The sequence below is a fragment of the Mytilus californianus genome, unplaced genomic scaffold (assembly GCF_021869535.1).
Source record: "Mytilus californianus isolate M0D057914Y unplaced genomic scaffold, xbMytCali1.0.p SCAF_8, whole genome shotgun sequence".
In the NCBI taxonomy this organism is placed as follows: domain Eukaryota; kingdom Metazoa; phylum Mollusca; class Bivalvia; order Mytilida; family Mytilidae; genus Mytilus; species Mytilus californianus.
In genome coordinates, this window is record NW_026262734.1 from 38549795 (window position 1) to 38570386 (window position 20592).

Here is a 20592-nt window from a genome sequence, read left to right on the forward strand (position 1 = left end):
AAAACTTTCTTTAGAACCGAGGACAGGGGACTCATAATCTTTTCAATATCATTTCATGCTACAATATTTTTTACAGTAAATAATAGTTTATGATTTATATATATTACAGTGGCGAAACCTGGAGTTTTAAAAATAGGGTTAAGAAAACAAAGGGACAGAAGTTATAAATTCAGTAAAATACAATATACCACAAATATTCTACTAAGAGAGGCCTGGGACCAGCCAAGCCCCCCACCTCCAAAAAATCCGCCTCTGTACTATTTTCGATTGACACTGAATTTTGAATTGAATGGAATATATAATAAACAATGAAATAAATAATCTATAAGCTTTACTATGATCCTTTGAAATATTAATAAAAAAAAAGGTGTATACAATAGCGAACACCTCGTGTATTTAATTCATGTCTTTCGTAGTGTTCCGTAGATATACATTGGTAATTGTAATGTCTAGATAGAGATCCGTATTTTTCATTTTTTTAAAGCACTGCTAACTGATGGAAAGGAAGCTATAATGGTGTTTTATTGCTGTGTGACCAAGTATAACATACGCTTGATCATACTCCTCATCACAGTAGTAGCATTTGAAAATTGTTCTTGTTTTCCATTCATAAAACGACAAAACAAATTATCATCAAGACAAATAGTAAATGAAACATTTAGGATGTATTTTATGTTAACAAAAATACACATACCCACTTAACACACATAATGTACGTACTCTTATATCGATACTTTGTATCTATTGTTTTTATGTTAGTTGTTTTGTTTGTGCTCCGTACCGATCTATTGAGTAAAGCCATTTGTAACTGGTGTTTACAGTTTGTTCTTATTTTGTGCTGTAACACCACTGTCCAAAGTTAGGGGAGGGTTGAGAGCTTACATACATGTTTAACCCCGCCACATTCTGTATGTGCCTGTCCGGGGCCTGTCCCAAGTCAAGAACCTGTAATTCAGTGGTTGTGACCTATATCTACTTTTATCTTCGTCATTTGAACTCTTGTGGATAGTTGCCTCATTTGGCATTCATACCACATCTCCTTTTCCTTATATATATATATATATATATATATATATATGTCTGTGTTCACATTAATATTGTTTACAACACGAATATTTACTGTATGATATCCATATTTGGTTGAATCGACATCGATATACGCGTATGTTCGGATCGATACAACGTGTACATGAGCGTTGACTTGTTGGGTAGTTTCGCCATATTTACATGGGCTTGGACATGTTTGATCTATCCAAATATACCAATGCCGGTGTCCATGCAATTTATAAGATGTGGCAAACAATAATATATACAAATATCAGTGGCGGATCCAGAGGGGGCGTAGAGGGCGTACGCCCCCCCTTTGCTTGCACTTTTTTTTTTTTTTTTTTTTGTAAAATGATTAATCAGACTAGACTTCGCGAACTTTGCCATTTCCCGTGTATTTAATTTTTATGCGACAATTCTTTACTTATAAAGATATTTTTCGCTCGTATTTACTGTAATATATTATTGATTATGTCAAAGTCATGTGATTCGCTACGGTGGAGTTGACCAGTACGTCGAAAAAAACGTCACTCAGTCATTTTGAAACTCAAATTACAGTAACACATTGCTTAGGCTGAGGATGACAAGCATGACGCCTTCAAAGCGACAAAGTATTGAGCAAGAACGTATTGACTTCTATTTCACAATTCCACCCAACAGAAAGTAATGCTCTATTACACTCACATGAAAAAAAAGTTCCACGGCAATATTATTTACCTACGAAAACATGTTTAACATTGTTTAACCCCACACGCCCCAGCCCATTAATAACATTGCTGAATAGTGATCCCCAGTCAGTAAGCTCTAGATATAGATTTAAAGTCTAAGGTACGGACCATTTGATTTGAGGGGGCAGTCTAAGATATTTTCGAGAAAAAATTCTGACCCTGATTTTTGCTTTAAACAAAAATTCTGGCCGTATCTGGATTAAAAACAATAATCTTGTCCACTCTTTTGCTATTAGAAAAAAATATTTTCAACAAAATTATTTAGCATTAAATGAACTTGATGAATAAAAACGAGTGTAATTTTTTGGGGGGGTTGCATGTGAATCCCATATCTGACCGGAATGTCTGTTTCGCCGAACTGATATACTGAATACTTTTGTCAAGGCCCGACTGCAACCTGCCTGCTGGGTGTGGCCTATATGTCTCCATGTGTCGACCGTCATTCACAACTTCATTGTCATTTCCGACTCATTCGTAGCCTTTGGTTGATTTGGAACCCCTCACTTCCTTTGTTGGTTGAAACATTTCAACCAAACATTTGGATAAAAATTGCTTGTTTGTCTTTCTTCGTGTCGGTCGTATTGTAAATTTCATTGAATAGCCGTATATCTTGTTTACAACAAGAAATCTGTGAGGTTATGCTAACTAACCATACAACAAACGAGAATTTTCCATGTCTATTTTTTACTGACAAATCCCACATCAAATATATTAATTAGTACATAGCTTTGGATCCATCCAATCATTTTATAATAGACAATTAATGGAGAGAATACGGCACCAAAAATGTCCAACCCCTACACTTTAACTATAAAATGCATTTTACACTTATTTTATGTTTTTAGCCAAAAAAAGGTCCAAAAAATTTTTCGCCTCGCTCCGCTCGGTGAACTTTAATACTACGCACCCCCCTTTCCAAAATCCTGCATCCGCCCCTGAATATACGATGCTTTTTACGAATGTACGTGTTACGTACAACAGTATTATCAAACTGGTTAAATGCATTGGTTTCGTGCTACGAAAAGTACTTTATTTGAACCCTTTCATTGTTTTTTTAAAGTTAATCGCACCGACATATAACATTTTAAGACATTTTAATTTTGTTTAATCACTCGGTCAAAACCTGGACCGCACTCAAAAAACCAGCACTGCTCTCGAAAAAAACACGGACATATAAAAATGAATTTACTCTAAAAATGTCCTTCTCAATGAATTAACAAGAATTTTTAATTGCTTCACGTATCAAAAGTTGAAGCTCAGGAGCTTCAATTTGATTTCTCGACAAATATCCTGTTTAAATTCCTACAGCTGTTCCAATTCGGTACCCAAATTCTCCAGATCCAATAATAACACCTAAGATATTTCGAGGATTAGTTGGGCCACTATCATACGGAGGAATTGGTATAAGGACATTATCCCCTACATCAAGATTTGATGATTTCCGTTTCGCTTTCTTGGTTTGATTTTCGACTTGGATCTGTTGGCCAGAAAACGCAAACTTCCTGGCACGTAAAATTGGCGTTTCACCGTCAGTGTCACCCTGATTGTCACTCGAGCCAATTTCTATTATATTATCAGAATTGTCACAGAGGCCAATTTCTATTATACTATCAGAATACACTGGGCCAATTTCTATTATAATATTAGAATTGTCACTGGGGCCAATTTCTATTATACTATTAGAATTGTCACAGTGGCCAATTTTTATCATTTTATCAGAATTGTCACTGAGGCCAATTTGTATTGTACTATCAGAATTAACTGGCATGCATGAATCAATTACATTTTCTTTCTTCATCTGGGTATTTTTGTATTTTGTAAATAAGGGTTATTGTGTGGTCATTGAATAAAAATCGTATAGTGTGTATCAATGCTTTTTTATAACAAAATCCATACTATAAATTATTGTACAAGTTGTAAGTGAATTTAAGTCAAATTTTGTACAAAAGTTGTAATTTTTACAAGCACTTTTTGTACAAATTACAATTTGTACAAAGTCAAAATACAAATGATAATTTGTACAATTTTTTTGTACACATTATAATTTGTACAAAATGATAACTTGTACACAACATATATACGATTGCAAGATAAAAACGAAGATACGTGTTCATGAAACAACGTTTTCATAAATTTTATAGTTCTTGAATCACATTTTTTTTTTGACAACGAAGTATAGTCTTCCATTTTCGAATTTCAATGATTTCAACAAAACAATTATTTCATTTAGTCTAAAATAAATATAACCGGGAAAATAGCAAAACTATATAAATCGCTAGTTAGTAGTTTGCCGATGCCAACAAAATACAGAGCCGTCATGATAGCCACTGCCTTTAATAATATATCATTTTTTACCATTGAAAATTAAAGTTCCGTATAACGTTAAAGGAAGAGAAAGAAATGAAATACCATCAAACTTTTGTTCAATAATGGACAGTATTTCTTATTATATTTGTGACTTTTTTCCTACTTTTATCAAATATGTGACTTTTTTTCCTACAACATTTGTGACTTTTTTCCGTTGCGAGACTTTTCCCGTTTAACTAATTTTACAATCCAAACTAACGGAAGACCTCCGTTATACCTTCATGAAGACAAGTAGATAGCAAGGAACGATAAAAACCATATGTCACAAAGATACAAAACAGTGTACAAAAATAAAAAGGCGAACGTACAAAAACGGTGCAAGACACTACTGATTGAAGGTACGTTGTGGTGTTATTGTATTATAACACTGAGTGGAAACTTAGTCTTGATCACGTATTCTGCCTCGTTTTAGATACCAACGCTTTCTTTCTTCGCCATTTTCCACAACACGTCAGCCGTAGAAAAAACCAAGAATGTCTTACGGACGACCATCAAATGATTCCAGAATATATGTTGGCAATCTCCCACCTGATATAAGAGCTAGAGACATTGAAGATTTATTTTATAAATTTGGACGAATTAATTTTGTTGACTTGAAAACAAGACGAGGACCCCCTTTTGCCTTTGTTGAATTTGAGGACCCACGGTAAACAATGTGTTGAAAAGTTGCATGAGCGTATAATTTTCATATTTTTTATTTAATATAAAATAAAACATTTCTGCTTATGTCTTTACTCCGAGCATTTTCGAGGTGTAAACAGAGAGACATATTTCATTATTTGTTTATTTATGATGATGGAACCTTAACAGAGGGACACGTGAAATAAAAATCGCAAAAACGTTGCACGGAAAATAAAAATCGCAAAAAACGAAGCACGAGAAATAAAATCCTAAATATTAAGGAAAAAGGTAATAGAAGTTATTACTCAGCAGCCGTTCTTGGAGATCATGCAGTCATTATTAATGGACATAAAGACACTGCAGTCACCTTTTAGCGTCCGCTAGTTGCAACTGATTTGAAAGAAAAATATTATTCATAATTTGATAGCTATTAATATCCTAGGATCACATAATTTAAAAAATCTCTGGACTGACTTTGAATTTAGTCCCGATTTACTTTTTAATGAAATGCGGGACAAGCACGAGAAATTAGGAGTACCGACACGGAAAATAAATAAGGGGAAACACGAAGCACGCACGTCGAACCAAACACGAGTAAACGAGAAATAAAACTTAAAAACACGAAAACACGTGAAATAAAAAGGCCGAAAACGTTGCCGAAATAACCCTTTACCACCTTCTTAACAAAATCAACGGACTAGTTAGTTGATGAAGTTATTTGCCAGCATCTTCCATAAATTAAGGCCATCCCATCAGGGTTACGATGCTGTCATATGACTTGCAATGAATCTTTACACAATGCATTCTATAGTCATTCACATGTGAAGTCAATGCAACGGGTGCCCTTAAATGCACATGGACTCTGTTAGCAGATTAAAGTTTTGTTTATCAATGTTTTAACAAAATTTTTGTATTTCCTGTCCATGTGTATTACATTATTAACATAATATCCATCGGAAGCACTGGATATCGATTACCGAAATTGCTAACAGGTTAACCAGACCAATTTATTAAATTTGATATAAATGAGGGGCCTGATGGGTTATTTTCGTTCTTCGTGATCGTCTCATTTTCGCTATCGTGATCCATTTTTCTACAGATTTTTATACGATCGCAAAAATATTTTTGTGGTAGTATATTGGTATGACGTTGGCGGCGTCGTCGTACGAAGACACATTGGTTTTCGCACTCTTAACTTTAGTTTAAGTGAATGGATCTCTATGAAATTTTACCACAAGGTTCAATACCACAAAAGGAAGGTTGGGATTGATTTTGGGGGTTATGGTACCAACAGTAAAGGAATTAGGGGCCAAAAATAAGCATCTTTGTAACTTCCAGACATAACTTGTGTGTTAGTGTATGGATCTCTCTGACATTGTACCACAAGGTTCCATATCACAAAAGGAATGCTGGGATTGATTTTGGGGGTAATTGCCTCAAAATTGTAGGAATTAGGGGCCAAAAAAGGGGCAAAAAACAAGCATTTTTCTAGATTCATGACAATAACTTGTGTGTAAGTGTATGGATCTTTCTGAAATTGTACTACAAGGTTCCATATCACAAAGGGAAAGCTGGAATTGAGTTTGGGGGTAATTGCCAAAACGTTTAGGAATTGGGGGCCAAAAATAAGCATTTTTCTAGTTTCCAGACAATAACTTGTATTCAAGTGTATGGATCTCTCTGAAATTGTACTGTAAGGTACCATACCACAAAGGGAAGGCTGGGATTGATGATGGGGGTAATTGCCTCAATATTTTAGGAATTAGGGGCAAAAAACAAGCATTTTTCTAGTTTCAGGACAATAACTTGTGTGTAAGTGTATGGATCTTTCTGAAATTGTACTACAAGGTTCCATATCACAAAGGGAAAGCTGGGTTTGAGTTTGGGGGTAATTGGCTTAAACGTTTAGGAATTTGGGGCCAAAAAACACATTTTTCTAGTTTCCAGACAATAACTTGTGTTCAAGTGTATGGATCTCTCTGAAATTGTACTGCAAGGTACCATACCACAAAGGGAAGGCTGGGATTGAGTTTGGGGGTGATGAATCATAAGGGGGTTCAAAAAATTTGGGGGGGGATTTTTTTTTTTTCTCCTTTTTTTTTCTTTTAAAAATTTTCCATTTTAAGTTGGTTATTTCTGATTTATATTTAAAAGCAAATAATAATGATATGGTAGGAGATACACACCAAACAGGATGTGTAAATTATTATATAATAAGTATTGTGCAATAGCAAGAAATTTTCAATTGCACAGTATTGCACAATAGCAAGAAATCTTCAATTGCACAGTATTGTGCAAAAGCAAGAAATCTTCAATTGCACAGTATTGCGCAATAACAAGAAATATCCAATAGCACAATATTGCGCAATAGCAAGAAATTGTCAATTGTACAGTATTGTGCAATAGCAAGAAATATTTAATTGCACAGTACTGTGCAAAAGAAGATACTTCGTATAAATTGCTTATTTCTTGACCAATTTCAATGGGGTTTTATTCTTGAATTCTTGGGGTTCTTTAATATGCTGAATCTAACCGTGTATTAAGTATTTGGATTTTGGGCCCCGTTTTTAAATTGGTCAAAAGGGTCCAAAATTAAACTTTGTTTGATTTCATCAAAAATTGAATTCTTGGGGTTCTTTGATATGCTGAATCTAACCATGTATTTAGATTTTGGATATTGGACCATAATAGGTGAATGTCAAATTTAAAATTTTTAAGTTCTTAGACCACATTCATTCTGTGTCAGAAACCTATGCTGTGTCAAATATTTAATCACAATCCAAATGCAAAGCTGTAACAAGCTTGAATGTTGTGTCCATACTTGCCCCAACTGTTCAGGGTTCGACCTCTGCGGTCGTATCAAGCTGCGCCCTGCGGAGCATTTTATTTTTTTATATTTTCGTGATCCGTGATCATGGAAATTTATTTTCTGTGAATCGTGATTGACAAAAAAATCAACTCGTGAATCGTGATGAGACCCCCCCCCCCATCAGGCCCCTCATAAATGTGTATTGAAATCATTATCAGTGTTCTCCCCAGGCCCTTATAGGACCGCAGGTCTACAGGGATATAATTTATGAGCGGGGTTCTATCAGTCTTAGGGTGGTGGTAAAGTTTTGGTCCGCAGTGCTAAAATTTTCAGTTAAAAATTGTAAATCAGTCAAATTTTAAACAACTTGTTAAATCTTATCCATGCGGCATAAAATTCCAGCTGAAATTGAACCAGCACGTTGATTGTTTACACCACATGAACGATTTACCTTATGAGGTTAACCTTAATCGATGGACTTGCACTTGTAACAGGATTCTTTTGTGTTTTAATTGACAAGGAGATAATGACTTCTTACAACAATTTTTTTGGCTTCACTAACCACCCAAATGCTGACCGGTGATCTAATCGGAAATCTTAATTTGGACACAATGCTGACAGTTGTATACGTGCCGAAAATTGTTTATACTTTATAAAAGATTAACTGCTGGTCTATTAAATAATAAAAATTGACAATTATGCGTATTTTTATTCTGTATGAAGCAAGTTGTCCAAGCTAGCAATCGCATCCTGTCTCCTTGAATGGGTCTTTCTTCTCATTTACAACAATAAAACTTATTTTTTTGACCGCAGATTTTCTTCTAGTTTAGCCCAGTTAATTTAATGAATTTTACATATCAGCCAAAATTTATTTGGACCCTAAAGTGACTACAATTGACAGTCACAACCTGGGTACATTTGGAAAGGTTCTGTTATTTTACCCAAAGGTATGAGTATTTTTTAAACAGCAAAATACATTTTCATAATAAATTCATAAAGAGTTGCTCCCGCCATTTTTGGCTATTTTGAAATTCTCATGCTAAAATTATGTTAACTCGTAAGAAAATTAATAAATTAAAAATTATTTACTAACTATTGAAATAGAATGTTATTTAATATAAATTAATATTCTGTATACATACAGAAATAGTACATGGTAAATGAGAGGTAATATCTTCAATACTTGATTTTGAGTCGTGTGGTCGGTCTAAGTCGTCTTCCTGTGGTCCTGAGTTGTCCATGGGCAGAGTTTTCCCGTATTTTTAATGATTGGATTATTTCCTTGGTTATTGGTTGGATAAAAATGGTGGCAAAGAGTTTATTTTATCACACGAGTCGTGAGTTTCTTAAAATAGCTGTCATATTCAAGTCAGTGGAATTACTTCAATGAGTGATTTCTTAAATCAATGATTCAAGTAACATTTTGTCCAGAAATGTTGGAAGTAAGAGTTGTCTTTTTTTAATAATCACCTATTTATGTAGTACAAATAAATCACTAGAATTAGTGATTTAATTTTATTGTAGCTTTAAATATATAATGATCCAGGAACTAATTATGTTGCTAAAATTATCAGTACCAACATCTGTGTGTAAACACATGTAGGATGACCGGTCATGTCAGGTGATGACCTTGTGCTGAATCTGGGATAATGACATGAAAATCACTTGTTTAAGTATCATACCTCGCAGGCCTTCAAGTAGGCAACTTTGCTCCATAGGTATTCTTTTTCCACAGTAGGAGTCCAAAGAACTAGATAATTATATGTTGTGGCTTTACCATTTTTGTCAGTCGTAAGATTTTGTGTGAAACAAAGGCCTAATCTACATTGTCAGTTGTTAAAAATGTTATTTGTTTTGCAGAGATGCTGATGATGCAGTTGTGCAGCGAGATGGTTACAACTATGATGGCTACACATTGAGAGTAGAATTCCCCAGAGGTGGCGGCAGTGGTGGTGGTCCTGATGGCGGTGGCGGCGGATACAGAGGAGGTGGAGGCGGTGGTGGTGGTGGACGAGGATATGGGGGAGGAGGTGGCGGAGGAAGAGGTAGAGGTGGATTTGGTGGTGGTGGTGGTGGTGGAGGAGGAAGAGGTGGTCCACCATCACGGAGGTCAGAGTACAGAGTTCTGGTTTCAGGTAGGTACATTTTGTATGATAATGCGAGGCATGTTATAGATGCTGAATGGACCATTAACATTGTAAATAACAATATGTCATCGATTAAACAGAATGGGTTTGGAACAACAATTAGTGTAGCTTTTACCCATCGAATAAAGGCATAAATATTACTTCACTTATTTGAAAAGAATGACATACATTGTAAAAAAAATGTTGAAAATGTAATTTTCATATCTGAAAAACAGGCAATATATTTCCTCAGAATTCATTCATAAATTATATGTGTTTTACAAGGATCACCAGTCCTTCACCTTTCATTTGAGACCTTGATTACTAAAATACTGTATATTCTACATAGTTGTAACATTTACACCTATGTGTAGAAACTTTTTTGTTTTAAATAAGTACTACCACCCAGTATGTTTTCTTTTTTGACTGGGCCCGATTTGGTGGTGTTACATCTTAAAAAGTCTGCTCAAATTTTTTTGCAAAGATTTCTGCTCAAACCAGTGCTACGGGCAATCTTACAGTGTTCTCCACAGGCCCTTAAAGGACCGCGGGCCCGCGATGTATAATTTTTCACCGTGGTGGTATCGTTCTTACCGCGATGTATAATTTTTCTCCGTGGTGCTAAAATTTTCAGTTAAAAAATCGTAAATCGGTAAAGTTTTAAACGATTTGTTAAATCTTTTCCGTGCGGTATAAAATTCCAGGTGAAATTTGACCAGTTCAAACCAGTTCAACACACATTGTTTACACCACGTGATTGATTTACCTTTATGAGGTTAACCTTTGTTGATTGGATTTAACCGATGTAATTAACACTTTTTACATGATTCTTTTGTGTTTTAATTTAGAGATCATAACTTTATGATCAAAGATAACTATTTTAAGGCTTCACTCACCACCTGACAAGTCGGCAAATACTTTGTACACAAACCGTGTTGACCCGATAGTTGTACACACGGCGGTACATATTTTGTACATTATAAAGTTAGCTCAATACTTATTATATAGTTTTATATGTCTCTGATTAAACCATGGCCAAATTTATCTATATTTATGACATAGTTATTGCATGCTATTCTGGTTTCAAACTGTCAACAAGTAATTCAAAGGAGAAGGATCACATGACCCAGTTAGTTCACGTAGAATATTCAAGATTATTTACAATTAACTGCAATCTATTCTATTTTATAAATAAAATGCATGACTGTACCTTAAAACTGGATATATATATCCATATGATCATTAATGAATAACAGAAGTGATCTTGCAGTTTTAATCCATAAGCACATGTTAAATCTATTTATATCTACTTCCTGTCATTTAGGCGGGAAAATAGGGAGACTTTGTTGTTGACATTGAATATGTTACTTATAGATCTATAGACCTGAGATAAATTTATAGATTTAGCAATTCTTTTGAAATGGATCATGACAAATAAAGATTTGGATTTCAGTGCAGTATTAAGTCTGTATCTATGTTTGATTATCACCAAAGACAAGAAAGGCTAATATTTACATATTCATGAAATCTATGGCAAAATGTTTTAAAATTTATGAAAAATTTCTTTTTATTAAAATTTAAGATAGAAACTGGTTCAGATTATTACACAATTTTGTTTCTTGTTAATTTTATATCTCCTTATGACAGGAATCCTTTCACATACAACAACTTTCTTTCTAGAAACTAGAAAGGTTTTTTAAATTGAACATTTTTGTTCTCTTTTGAATCTGGGAACAGTATATCTAACAATATATATGTTCCTGTTTGAATGATATTTTATTTTTATTGATCATGGATTTTATAAAAGATTTAATTACTTTAAATTTAGATGAATATTATGTAATGAATCATGTTTTATTTATTTTAAAAAAATATTAAAAGTATACAAACTGTTTATTGATCTTTTTAACCAATAATATTCTGACATAACACAGTACCACAGTATTAAAACTAAACAAGAGACATAAAAACTGCAGTAACTAGAAATATAGCGACGCCACGCGACACAACTGATTGTATGAATCATTTCACCAAGCTGTTCACACGCGTTACCCTGGTGCTATCCAAAAATCCTGGGGAGAACACTGTCTTAAATTTGCAGTGAGATGAGAGTGTTTTTATGCCCCCTAGGGGCATTATGTTTTTTGGTCTGCGTCCTTTCGTCCGTCCATCTGTCCTGCTTCAGGTTAAAGTTTTTGGTCAAGGTAGTTTTTGATGAAGTTGGAAGTCCAATCAACTTGAAACTTAGTACACATGTTCCCTATGATATGATCTTTCTAATTTAATGCCAAATTAGAGGTTTTACCCCAATTTCACGGTCCACTGAACATAGAAAATGATAGTGCCAGTGGGCCATCCATGTACATTTTTTTTTTTTTATTCTTTGCTTTTTGTGTGTGTTTGCTGTGCATGTACTGTATGGATACCCCATATCCTTTGTGTCTTACTTTGATATGGAAGATTGGAGGGAAACTTTGAAGAAACACATTTTTTTTTGAGAATTAAAAAATCAAGTTATTCCAGGGAAATACAGACAAAAAGCACATAATACTGTACATTTATTTCCATTCCGTTCTTGTGGTAAAATAATAGTAGTGTGTCTAACTTCAAAGGCAAATCATAGACCAGTCATTAAGTCAACACAAATTATTTGCTTATTTTCCTTCTAGGTTTACCACCATCTGGAAGCTGGCAGGATTTGAAGGATCACATGAGAGAGGCTGGTGATGTGTGTTATGCTGATGTTTACAAAGATGGAACTGGTGTTGTTGAATTTTTACGTAAAGAAGACATGAAATATGCAGTCAGAAAGTTAGATGATTCAAAGTTCAGATCACATGAGGTATGAAAATAGCTGGAAGAATATTAAGCCTGTCACTCAAAGTCTAAAAGACTGATTATTAACCAATTATTAAAGTATAGATGTATTCAGAATGAAATAAGGTAAAAAATCCTTAGATTAAGTCAGATTAAATCTTCAAAGATGCTTCAAGATAAATTTTAATATTCAGGATTACTGCCCGTTCTTTGACTGAATGGAAAGTTTTTTGTCTCGCCTTGACTAAGTCAAAAAGCGAGACATAGGTATGCTGTTTCCGGCGACAGCGGCGGTGTCAACAATGTATTAGTTTGTGATTAGGTCTAGTTCATGGTGAACCACTAGTGGTAAGTCAATGATATTTGGTATGCAGTTGTATTAGCATTGACACATCTCATTACCATGGAGATTATTTGGCCCCGCCCCCTCAGTCAAGGTCTATTGACTTTGAAACTTTTCATAGTTTACATGTATTAGTGTGTGATTAGGTAAATTTATGGGGAACCACTAGTGGTAGGTCAATGATATTTGGTATGCAGTTGTATAAGCATTGGCATATCTCATTTCCATGGGGATTATTTGGCTCCGCCCCCTTAGTCATGGTCTATAGACTTTGAAAATTTTGCTAAGTTAACATGTATTAGTTTGTGATTAGGTCAGTTCAAGGGGAACCATTAGTAGTAGGCCAATGTTAATTGGTGTTCAGTTGTATAAGCATTAGCACATCTCATTTCCATGGAGAATATTTGGCCCCGCCCCCTCAGTCATGGTGTATTGACTTTGAAACTTTTGCTTATTTTACATGTATTAGTTTGTGATTAGATCAGTTTAAGAACTGCTAATGTTAAGTCAATGATATTTACATTTGCAAGTCTCTTTTCCATGGAGATTATATAGCCCCACCCCTAATCATGGTTCATTGACTTTGAAACTTTTACATAGTTTACAAGTTAATGTTTGTGTTTAGTTTTTTTTTAAAGTGAATGATAAGTCAATGGTATTTGGTATGCAGTTGTATTAGCATTGGCTCATCTCATTCCATGGATTTTGTTTAGCCATGTACCTTCAGTCATGGTTCATCAACTTTGAATATTTGCATAACTTACATGTTAAAGTATTGCTATTTTAATTTCAACATTTGCATTATCAAAATTCCAAAAGGCGAGACATATCGCTGTGATAACAGTTTATTTTTTTTTACAGGGTGAAGTGTCATATGTAAGAGTGAAAGAAGACTACAGAGGAGGAAGGTCAAGATCACGGAGCAGGAGCAATTCACCACGGAGATCAAGGGCATCACCACGGTACTCCCCACCTCCACGACAATCTCGCTCATCTTCAAAATCCTAGGACTGCAGAAATTGGTAGACAACTTTATACAACAGCCTGGAGGCTGTAAAATCTTAAAAATTTATTTGGCTTAATTCATTATGAAAATGGAAATTTTTATTTATTTTTTTTTCAAATTGGGCATCTATAAAATAATTATGGACAAATTTTTTTAAACATTTGGAAATTAATGGAATTATTAAAACATGCTTTCATTCAGAAACTGTAGAATTACATTGGTCAGTTAAAGGTTGTTAAATGTAGCTGTAAATAGTTTTCTACTGTTGATTGCTGCTTTTATACAAGACTGGCACAATAAACTGAATTTCAGAATCTTGATAATTTTGGTAACATATTATCATGATTAATGGTTCATTCTCCCTCTGCCGTTGAAAAGTTAAAACAAAAATTTTAAATATTTTTTTAAAAATATTTTTTGAAATAGGTTATTGTTACATTTAAAGAATAGCAAACAGCAATAGAAAAGTTTAATTTAAATGCTGAAAATGCACAGTAAGGCACACTGAGTTAAATTTTGTTTATCCTTTTGGGTTCAGCAGTACTAAATTCTGACATTATTTGCATATTATTAAAAAAAACATGATTAATTTGAATCTGAGCATGCTGTCTGATTGTTTCGATTAATTGATTATAATTTTGCAGCTAATTCCCAGCACCATTGATTATTTTCTGTCTGATAGAAAGAACATTGTTATATTGATAGAAATCATGATATGAAGTTACATCCTGTATAAATACTTATGTTTGTTAATAAATGTGCATTCATTATTATTGATAGGGTGCCAATTTTCTTTGGTATTGCTAATGCCTTAAAGTTAAAGTGTTTATAAAATACAAATTTCTTACCCAGAAAAATATTTTTTTTAGCTCAATTCACAAAAAATTGGTAACAATTTAAATATGTAAATTACCAGTTACCCAGAAAAATATTTTTTTTAGCTCAATTCACAAAAAATTGGTAACCATTTAAATATGTAAATTACCAGTAGTCTGATTATATACAAATTAAAATGACCCAACTGTTTATTATTTTACAGGTACTAAAGCAGCCTTAAAACAGATGGTGGGTTAATACCTCTCCAGGAATTATCATCTATCGTATCAAGAGGACTATATGGTATGCATGTTATACATTGCATATCGTCATTTTAGATTTTATCACAAAACATTTTGTACAGAAAGTCATTAACTCAATAAATTCATTTGTATATTTTAACATGTCATTTAGTTTTAATAAGCTCTTTTTTAATGTATTTACATTTATCATTGAGGGGTGAAACTTTATTATATATGAAAGGGAACATGAAAGAGGGTAGCTACAGAACAACAGATTGGTCAAAACATTCGAAGGAGGGGGGTTGTATAGTAAATTTATTCAGTGAAATTTTATTATCGATCATGGCAATATTTTATTAAACTATTTACTTACATGCAATCATAAGTGGACATTAAACTTTGATTTCAGTTATTCCACTTCATTAGTAACAGGTATTGAACATTTTTTTACATCAAATTTAATTGAAATTCTGTTTGTCAATAACTTTTTTAAAGGAACTCATAAAAAAATGAATGTTGAAAGCAGGCAAATTTTAAAAAAATATCGTTTAGAGACATTTGAAGGCAAATTTCAAGATTATCATATCAGAAATTTTGAGGGGAATTTTCAAGATTATCATTTATAGACATTTCAAATCATTGAATAAAAAAACCCTCTAAATTACTGCTGATGTTTTTACTGTGTAATTATCAGAAAATGTACGGTCATCAGAGATGAATTTTTCAAGTCTGTATATTGTTTCTTATTATATAAGATAGTAAAACTAACCTTTGTATTTTTGTTGCTTCTTAAGGTATATGGTGGGAAGGAGCAGGGATCCAAACAATCAGGCTCTTGTCTCGGAATATATTTTTGGATCACTGATCAGGATTTGGATGTGCGTCTTCCGTCCTCGATACACGTGGATTGTCTCCCATTGTGCATTTTCAAACGGTTAAATTTTTATTAATTTCTAAAAACTCTTTATTATTCAATTTAAAAAATTGTTGTATAAGTCAAAACTTCTGAATTTGATGTGGATCAATTGATTTAAATTAATTTATTTAAGTTACTGGAAAAATAAATTATTTATATTTTGAGAAAAGCAATTTTTTTTTGTTCATTAAAAAAGTTTGAATTTTTTACTAGAGCCATGTTTGAAAATGCACTGAACACATTTCTGGAATTGGAAACAGCACATCCTGAATCAGGATTAAAAGCATTATACTTGGATAATATGAGATAAAAAGAGGACCCGATTGGAATTAAAAAAAGGATAGGAATAGCCCTAACGTAGAAAGGGACCGATTTCAATTATTACATCTGATTATTTGGATCAATCGTAATTTGGATAAATCTCTGGACCTTTTTGGATCATTATAAGGATCAAGTCTTTAGAAAATTATCAGGAAAATATTTTTTTGATTATACTTGGTAATATGAGATAAAAAGAGGACCTGTCAGGATTTAAAAAGAATAGGAAACACCCTATCATAGGAAGGGACCGAAATTCAATTATTACACCTGCAAATTTGGATCAGTCATAATTTGGATAAATCTCGGGATCTTTTTGGATCTATCATAATTTGGATAAATTTCTGGACCTTTTTGGATCAATAAGGATCATGTCTTTAGAAAATTATCAGGAAAATCTGGATTAGTCATTTGGAATTTCAGTCTTGGGGATAAATCCAGAGAAATTGAGAAAAAGGATACTCCTATCGGTAGGAAAGGAATTTAAAGAGTCTTGGAAACAGATAGGAATCAAGATAGATGTCAAGAAATCCACAGGATTGAAGGGTAAAATCGTCTAAATTTTTTTTACAAAATTTGAATCCTTTTGAAAAAAGTCCTGAAGTTTTTTTTAATTTTTGGCTAATTTTCCAGTTGAAAATTAAAGATATAGTGCTAGAATATTATATTAATATCCTACTTTTTACAGGTAATGTTCAGACTATAATGTAAAATGCATTGATTTTAACTGTGATGATTGTGACAATAAAAAATGAAATATATATACTAGTTATTGTTAACAGAAAAGGAAATGGTGGACAAGGTTTATAATTGCATGGGTGTAGGTGTAATGAAACGTCACTCAACCTTACAATATTCTAGAATGCCACCAAATTTGGATGGACTAATAAAAAAATCAGAAGATGTATCAAAATTGACAATGAGACCCAACTCTCCATCAAATAATGTAGAAGTAAGCAACTTAAGGTCACAGCACACTCTTCAACAATGAGCAAAACCCATACTGCACAGAAAGCTACAAATGGCTAGGAAATGACAAGGAAATGTAAAACAGTTCAAACAAGAAACCCAATGGCCTGATTATGTAAAAAAACATTTACAAAAAACAAAAAAGCATTTTGCTCACCTTGTTCAAAGAGCCAGTAATTGTGTCATCAATTTATTATACAGTTTAAGGGGAACCTCTAATAGGAAATCATTGATATTTGGTATGGATTTGTATTGGCATTTGCACACCACCATCCTTTGAGGTTATTTGGCACTGCATCTTCTGTCATGGTTCATCAAGTTTGAACGTTTGACAAAGTTCACATATTAAAGCATTTTACTTTCAAGATTACATATACCGGTAGGCGAGTTACAGGTTATCACCATTTTGGGGAAAACTTTTAGGTGTTTTTAAATTATACAAGATATAAATATAAGATGTGGTAGAATTGCCAATGAGACAACTCTCCACCATCAACAAAATGACGTAGAAGTTGGAGGAAGCTCATTGTGTAGATGCATATAGATCCAGGTAAGTGACAAAAGCTCAAGAGAGAGAGCCTAATTTTGGTCACTGACGTCAATGTACACAGTTACAAAGAATTTATTTGTTGAGCTGTACAAGTTCCAAGGTGGATCGTAGCCATATCTTGAGAGTATTTTGTTTTTCCTTAAAAAATGAATTTTATCTTCCAAACACATATTTTAATTCAAAACTGTCATAAGTAGAAATGTAGTTGGAGATCATAAACTTGTACCTTCCCTTTATTTACTCTGTAAAAGTAGACTTATTGCCTTCATGCGCTGAGACTAAAAAAAGCTGAAATGCATAGCACATTTAATTGACAGAAACTTAATTGCCATTTATAAATTGATCCATCCCTTAACTAGGTCAATAATGATTTCTTGCTTCACTTAACAGCCAAATTGGCTTAAAATACAGCATATTGATCCATATTCGTATACCAGTATGTAATGGGAGAAAATGTTATACTACAGATAGAGGTGATGACCAACTCCTCAAAACCCCTTAAATCAATTAATCGATAAATAGGTCTGGTTCTCAGTAAAAATCAGTAAAGTGTCAAATATATTTGGTGTGGTGAACAATTTTTATGTTCAAGAAAAGGCTCATCTGACCTTGACCCCATGTTCATTGGTCTATGCATAGTACAGGTTTATCTGACTTGTTATACGACCGCAAAAAAATTTTGTGGTCGTATATTGGTATGACGTTGGCGTCGTCGTCGTCGTCCGGCGTCGTTGTCCGAATACACATTGGTTTTCGCACTCTAACTTTAGTTTAAGTGAATGGATCTTTTTGAAATTTGACCATAAGGTTAAATACCACAAAAGGAAGGTTGGGATTGATTTTAGGGGTTATGGTACCAACAGTTAAGGAATTAGGGGCCAAAAAGGGGCCAAAAATAAGCATTTTCTAGTTTCCAGACAATAACTGTGGAACGGTGTATGGATCTCTCTGAAATTATACTACAAGTTTCCATACCACAAAGGGATGGTTAGGATTTGCATTGGGGGGTTATGGCTCAAACTGTTTAGGAATTAGGGGCAAAAAAGGGGGAAAAACAAGGTTGTCCTGGTTAATGGTCAAATACTTTAGTACAAAACATAATTTAAAGCAGTGTAAGGGAGATAAATCAAATACATCATTGAAATTATCTCCCTTACACTGCTTTTAAATTATGTATAAAAGTAATGGTTAATGAACAATAAAGATAATTTAAAACAGTGTAAGGGAGGTAATCCAAATACAACGTTTTGGTTACTTCCCTTACACTGCTTTTAAATTATGTTTTAAGAAATGCATATTTATAAAGGAAGACCAGTAAAAATATCTGCAAATGTTGCATTATTTTTTTTTACAAAAAAATCCATATGAAAGATTTGACACTATATTTTTAATTCTATTACAAAATAGATTAAGTTAGCACTATGGTAAATTTAAATGGGTAATTATGGTTGCCAACTCCATTGGAAATTTGAATTGAGATTATGACCATATCTTGAGGGAAAGAATTTTTTTGGGGAAAAAAGGGGGGGGATAAAAAGAAATTGTGGGGGGTCAATTTTTTCTCATTTCAGATTTCAGAAATTAAAAAGAATTATTCTTCAAATATTATTTTTTTTTCAAATTTCAAATATTGAAAAATTTCAAGAAGTAATCTTTAATTGCACAGTATGGCGCATTAGATTTGTAAAATCTTTGATCACATTTATTTATTTGTTATGCCGAATCTAACAGTGTTTTTAGATTTTTAATTTTGGGTCCAGTTTTCAAATTGGTCTACATTAAGGTCCAAAGGGTCCAAAATTAAACTTTGTTTGATTTTAACAAAAATTGAATATATGAGGTTCTTTGATATGCTGAATCTAAACATGTATTTAGATTTTTGATTTTTGGCCCAGTTTTCAAGTTGGTCCAAATTGGGGTCCAAAATTAAACTTTGTTTGATTTCAACAAAAATTGAATATATGGGGTTCTTTGATATGCTGAATCTAACCATGTATTTAGATTTTTTATTTGTGGACCCCGCTATCAAATTGGTTCATATTGAGGTCAAAAGGGTCCAAAATTAAACTTTGTTTGATTTCATCTAAAATTGAATTATTGGGGTTCTTTGATATTCCAAATCTAACCGTGTATTTAGATTTTTAATTTTGGATCCTGTTTTTTAAATTGGTCTACATTAAGGTCCAAAGGGTCCAAAATTAAACTTAGTTTGATTTTAACAAAAATTGAATTCTTGGGGTACTTTGATATGCTGAATCTAAACATGTGTTTAGATTTTTGATTATGGGCCCAGTTTTCAAGTTGGTCCAAATTGGGGCCCAAAATTAAACTTTGTTTGATTTCAACAAAAATTGAATATATGGGGTTCTTTGATATGCTGAATCTAACCATGTATTTAGATTTTTTATTTGTGGACCCCGCTATCAAATTGGTTCATATTGAGGTCAAAAGGGTCCAAAATTAAACTTTGTTTGATTTCATCTAAAATTGAATTATTGGGGTTCTTTGATATTCCAAATCTAACCGTGTATTTAGATTTTTAATTTTGGATCCTGTTTTTTAAATTGGTCTACATTAAGGTCCAAAGGGTCCAAAATTAAACTTAGTTTGATTTTAACAAAAATTGAATTCTTGGGGTACTTTGATATGCTGAATCTAAACATGTGTTTAGATTTTTGATTATGGGCCCAGTTTTCAAGTTGGTCCAAATTGGGGCCCAAAATTAAACTTTGTTTGATTTCAACAAAAATTGAATATATGAGGTTCTTTGATATGCTGAATCTAACCATGTATTTAGATTTTTTATTTGTAGGTCCCGCTATCAAATTGGTTCATATTGAGGTCAAAAGGGTCCAAAATTAAACTTTGTTTGATTTCATCAAAAAGTGAATTCTTAGGGTTCTTTGATATGCCAAAT

The 20592-nt window shown here is 33.1% G+C and overlaps 1 protein-coding gene across 4 annotated transcripts; it reads left to right on the top strand.

Moving 5' to 3' along the window:
* Nucleotides 1-4544: 4544 nt before the first annotated feature.
* On the top strand, nucleotides 4545-16917 carry LOC127711431 (serine/arginine-rich splicing factor 1-like). 4 transcript variants are annotated; one of them, XR_007986697.1, is made up of 6 exons: nucleotides 4545-4788; nucleotides 9433-9707; nucleotides 12368-12540; nucleotides 13720-13880; nucleotides 14904-14983; nucleotides 15717-16917. XR_007986697.1 is itself a non-coding variant. In XM_052217482.1 (5 exons), exons 1-4 carry the CDS (start codon nucleotides 4616-4618, stop codon nucleotides 13864-13866), a joined length of 768 nt encoding a protein of 255 aa, XP_052073442.1. In that variant the 5' UTR covers nucleotides 4545-4615; the 3' UTR covers nucleotides 13867-13880; nucleotides 14904-16917. The 4 variants fall into 4 exon arrangements, 2 of the variants coding, with proteins under 2 accessions (XP_052073442.1, XP_052073443.1); XR_007986698.1 differs by having other exon boundaries at nucleotides 13720-13820; XM_052217482.1 differs by having other exon boundaries at nucleotides 14904-16917.
* The last annotated feature ends 3675 nt before the right edge of the window (nucleotides 16918-20592 follow it).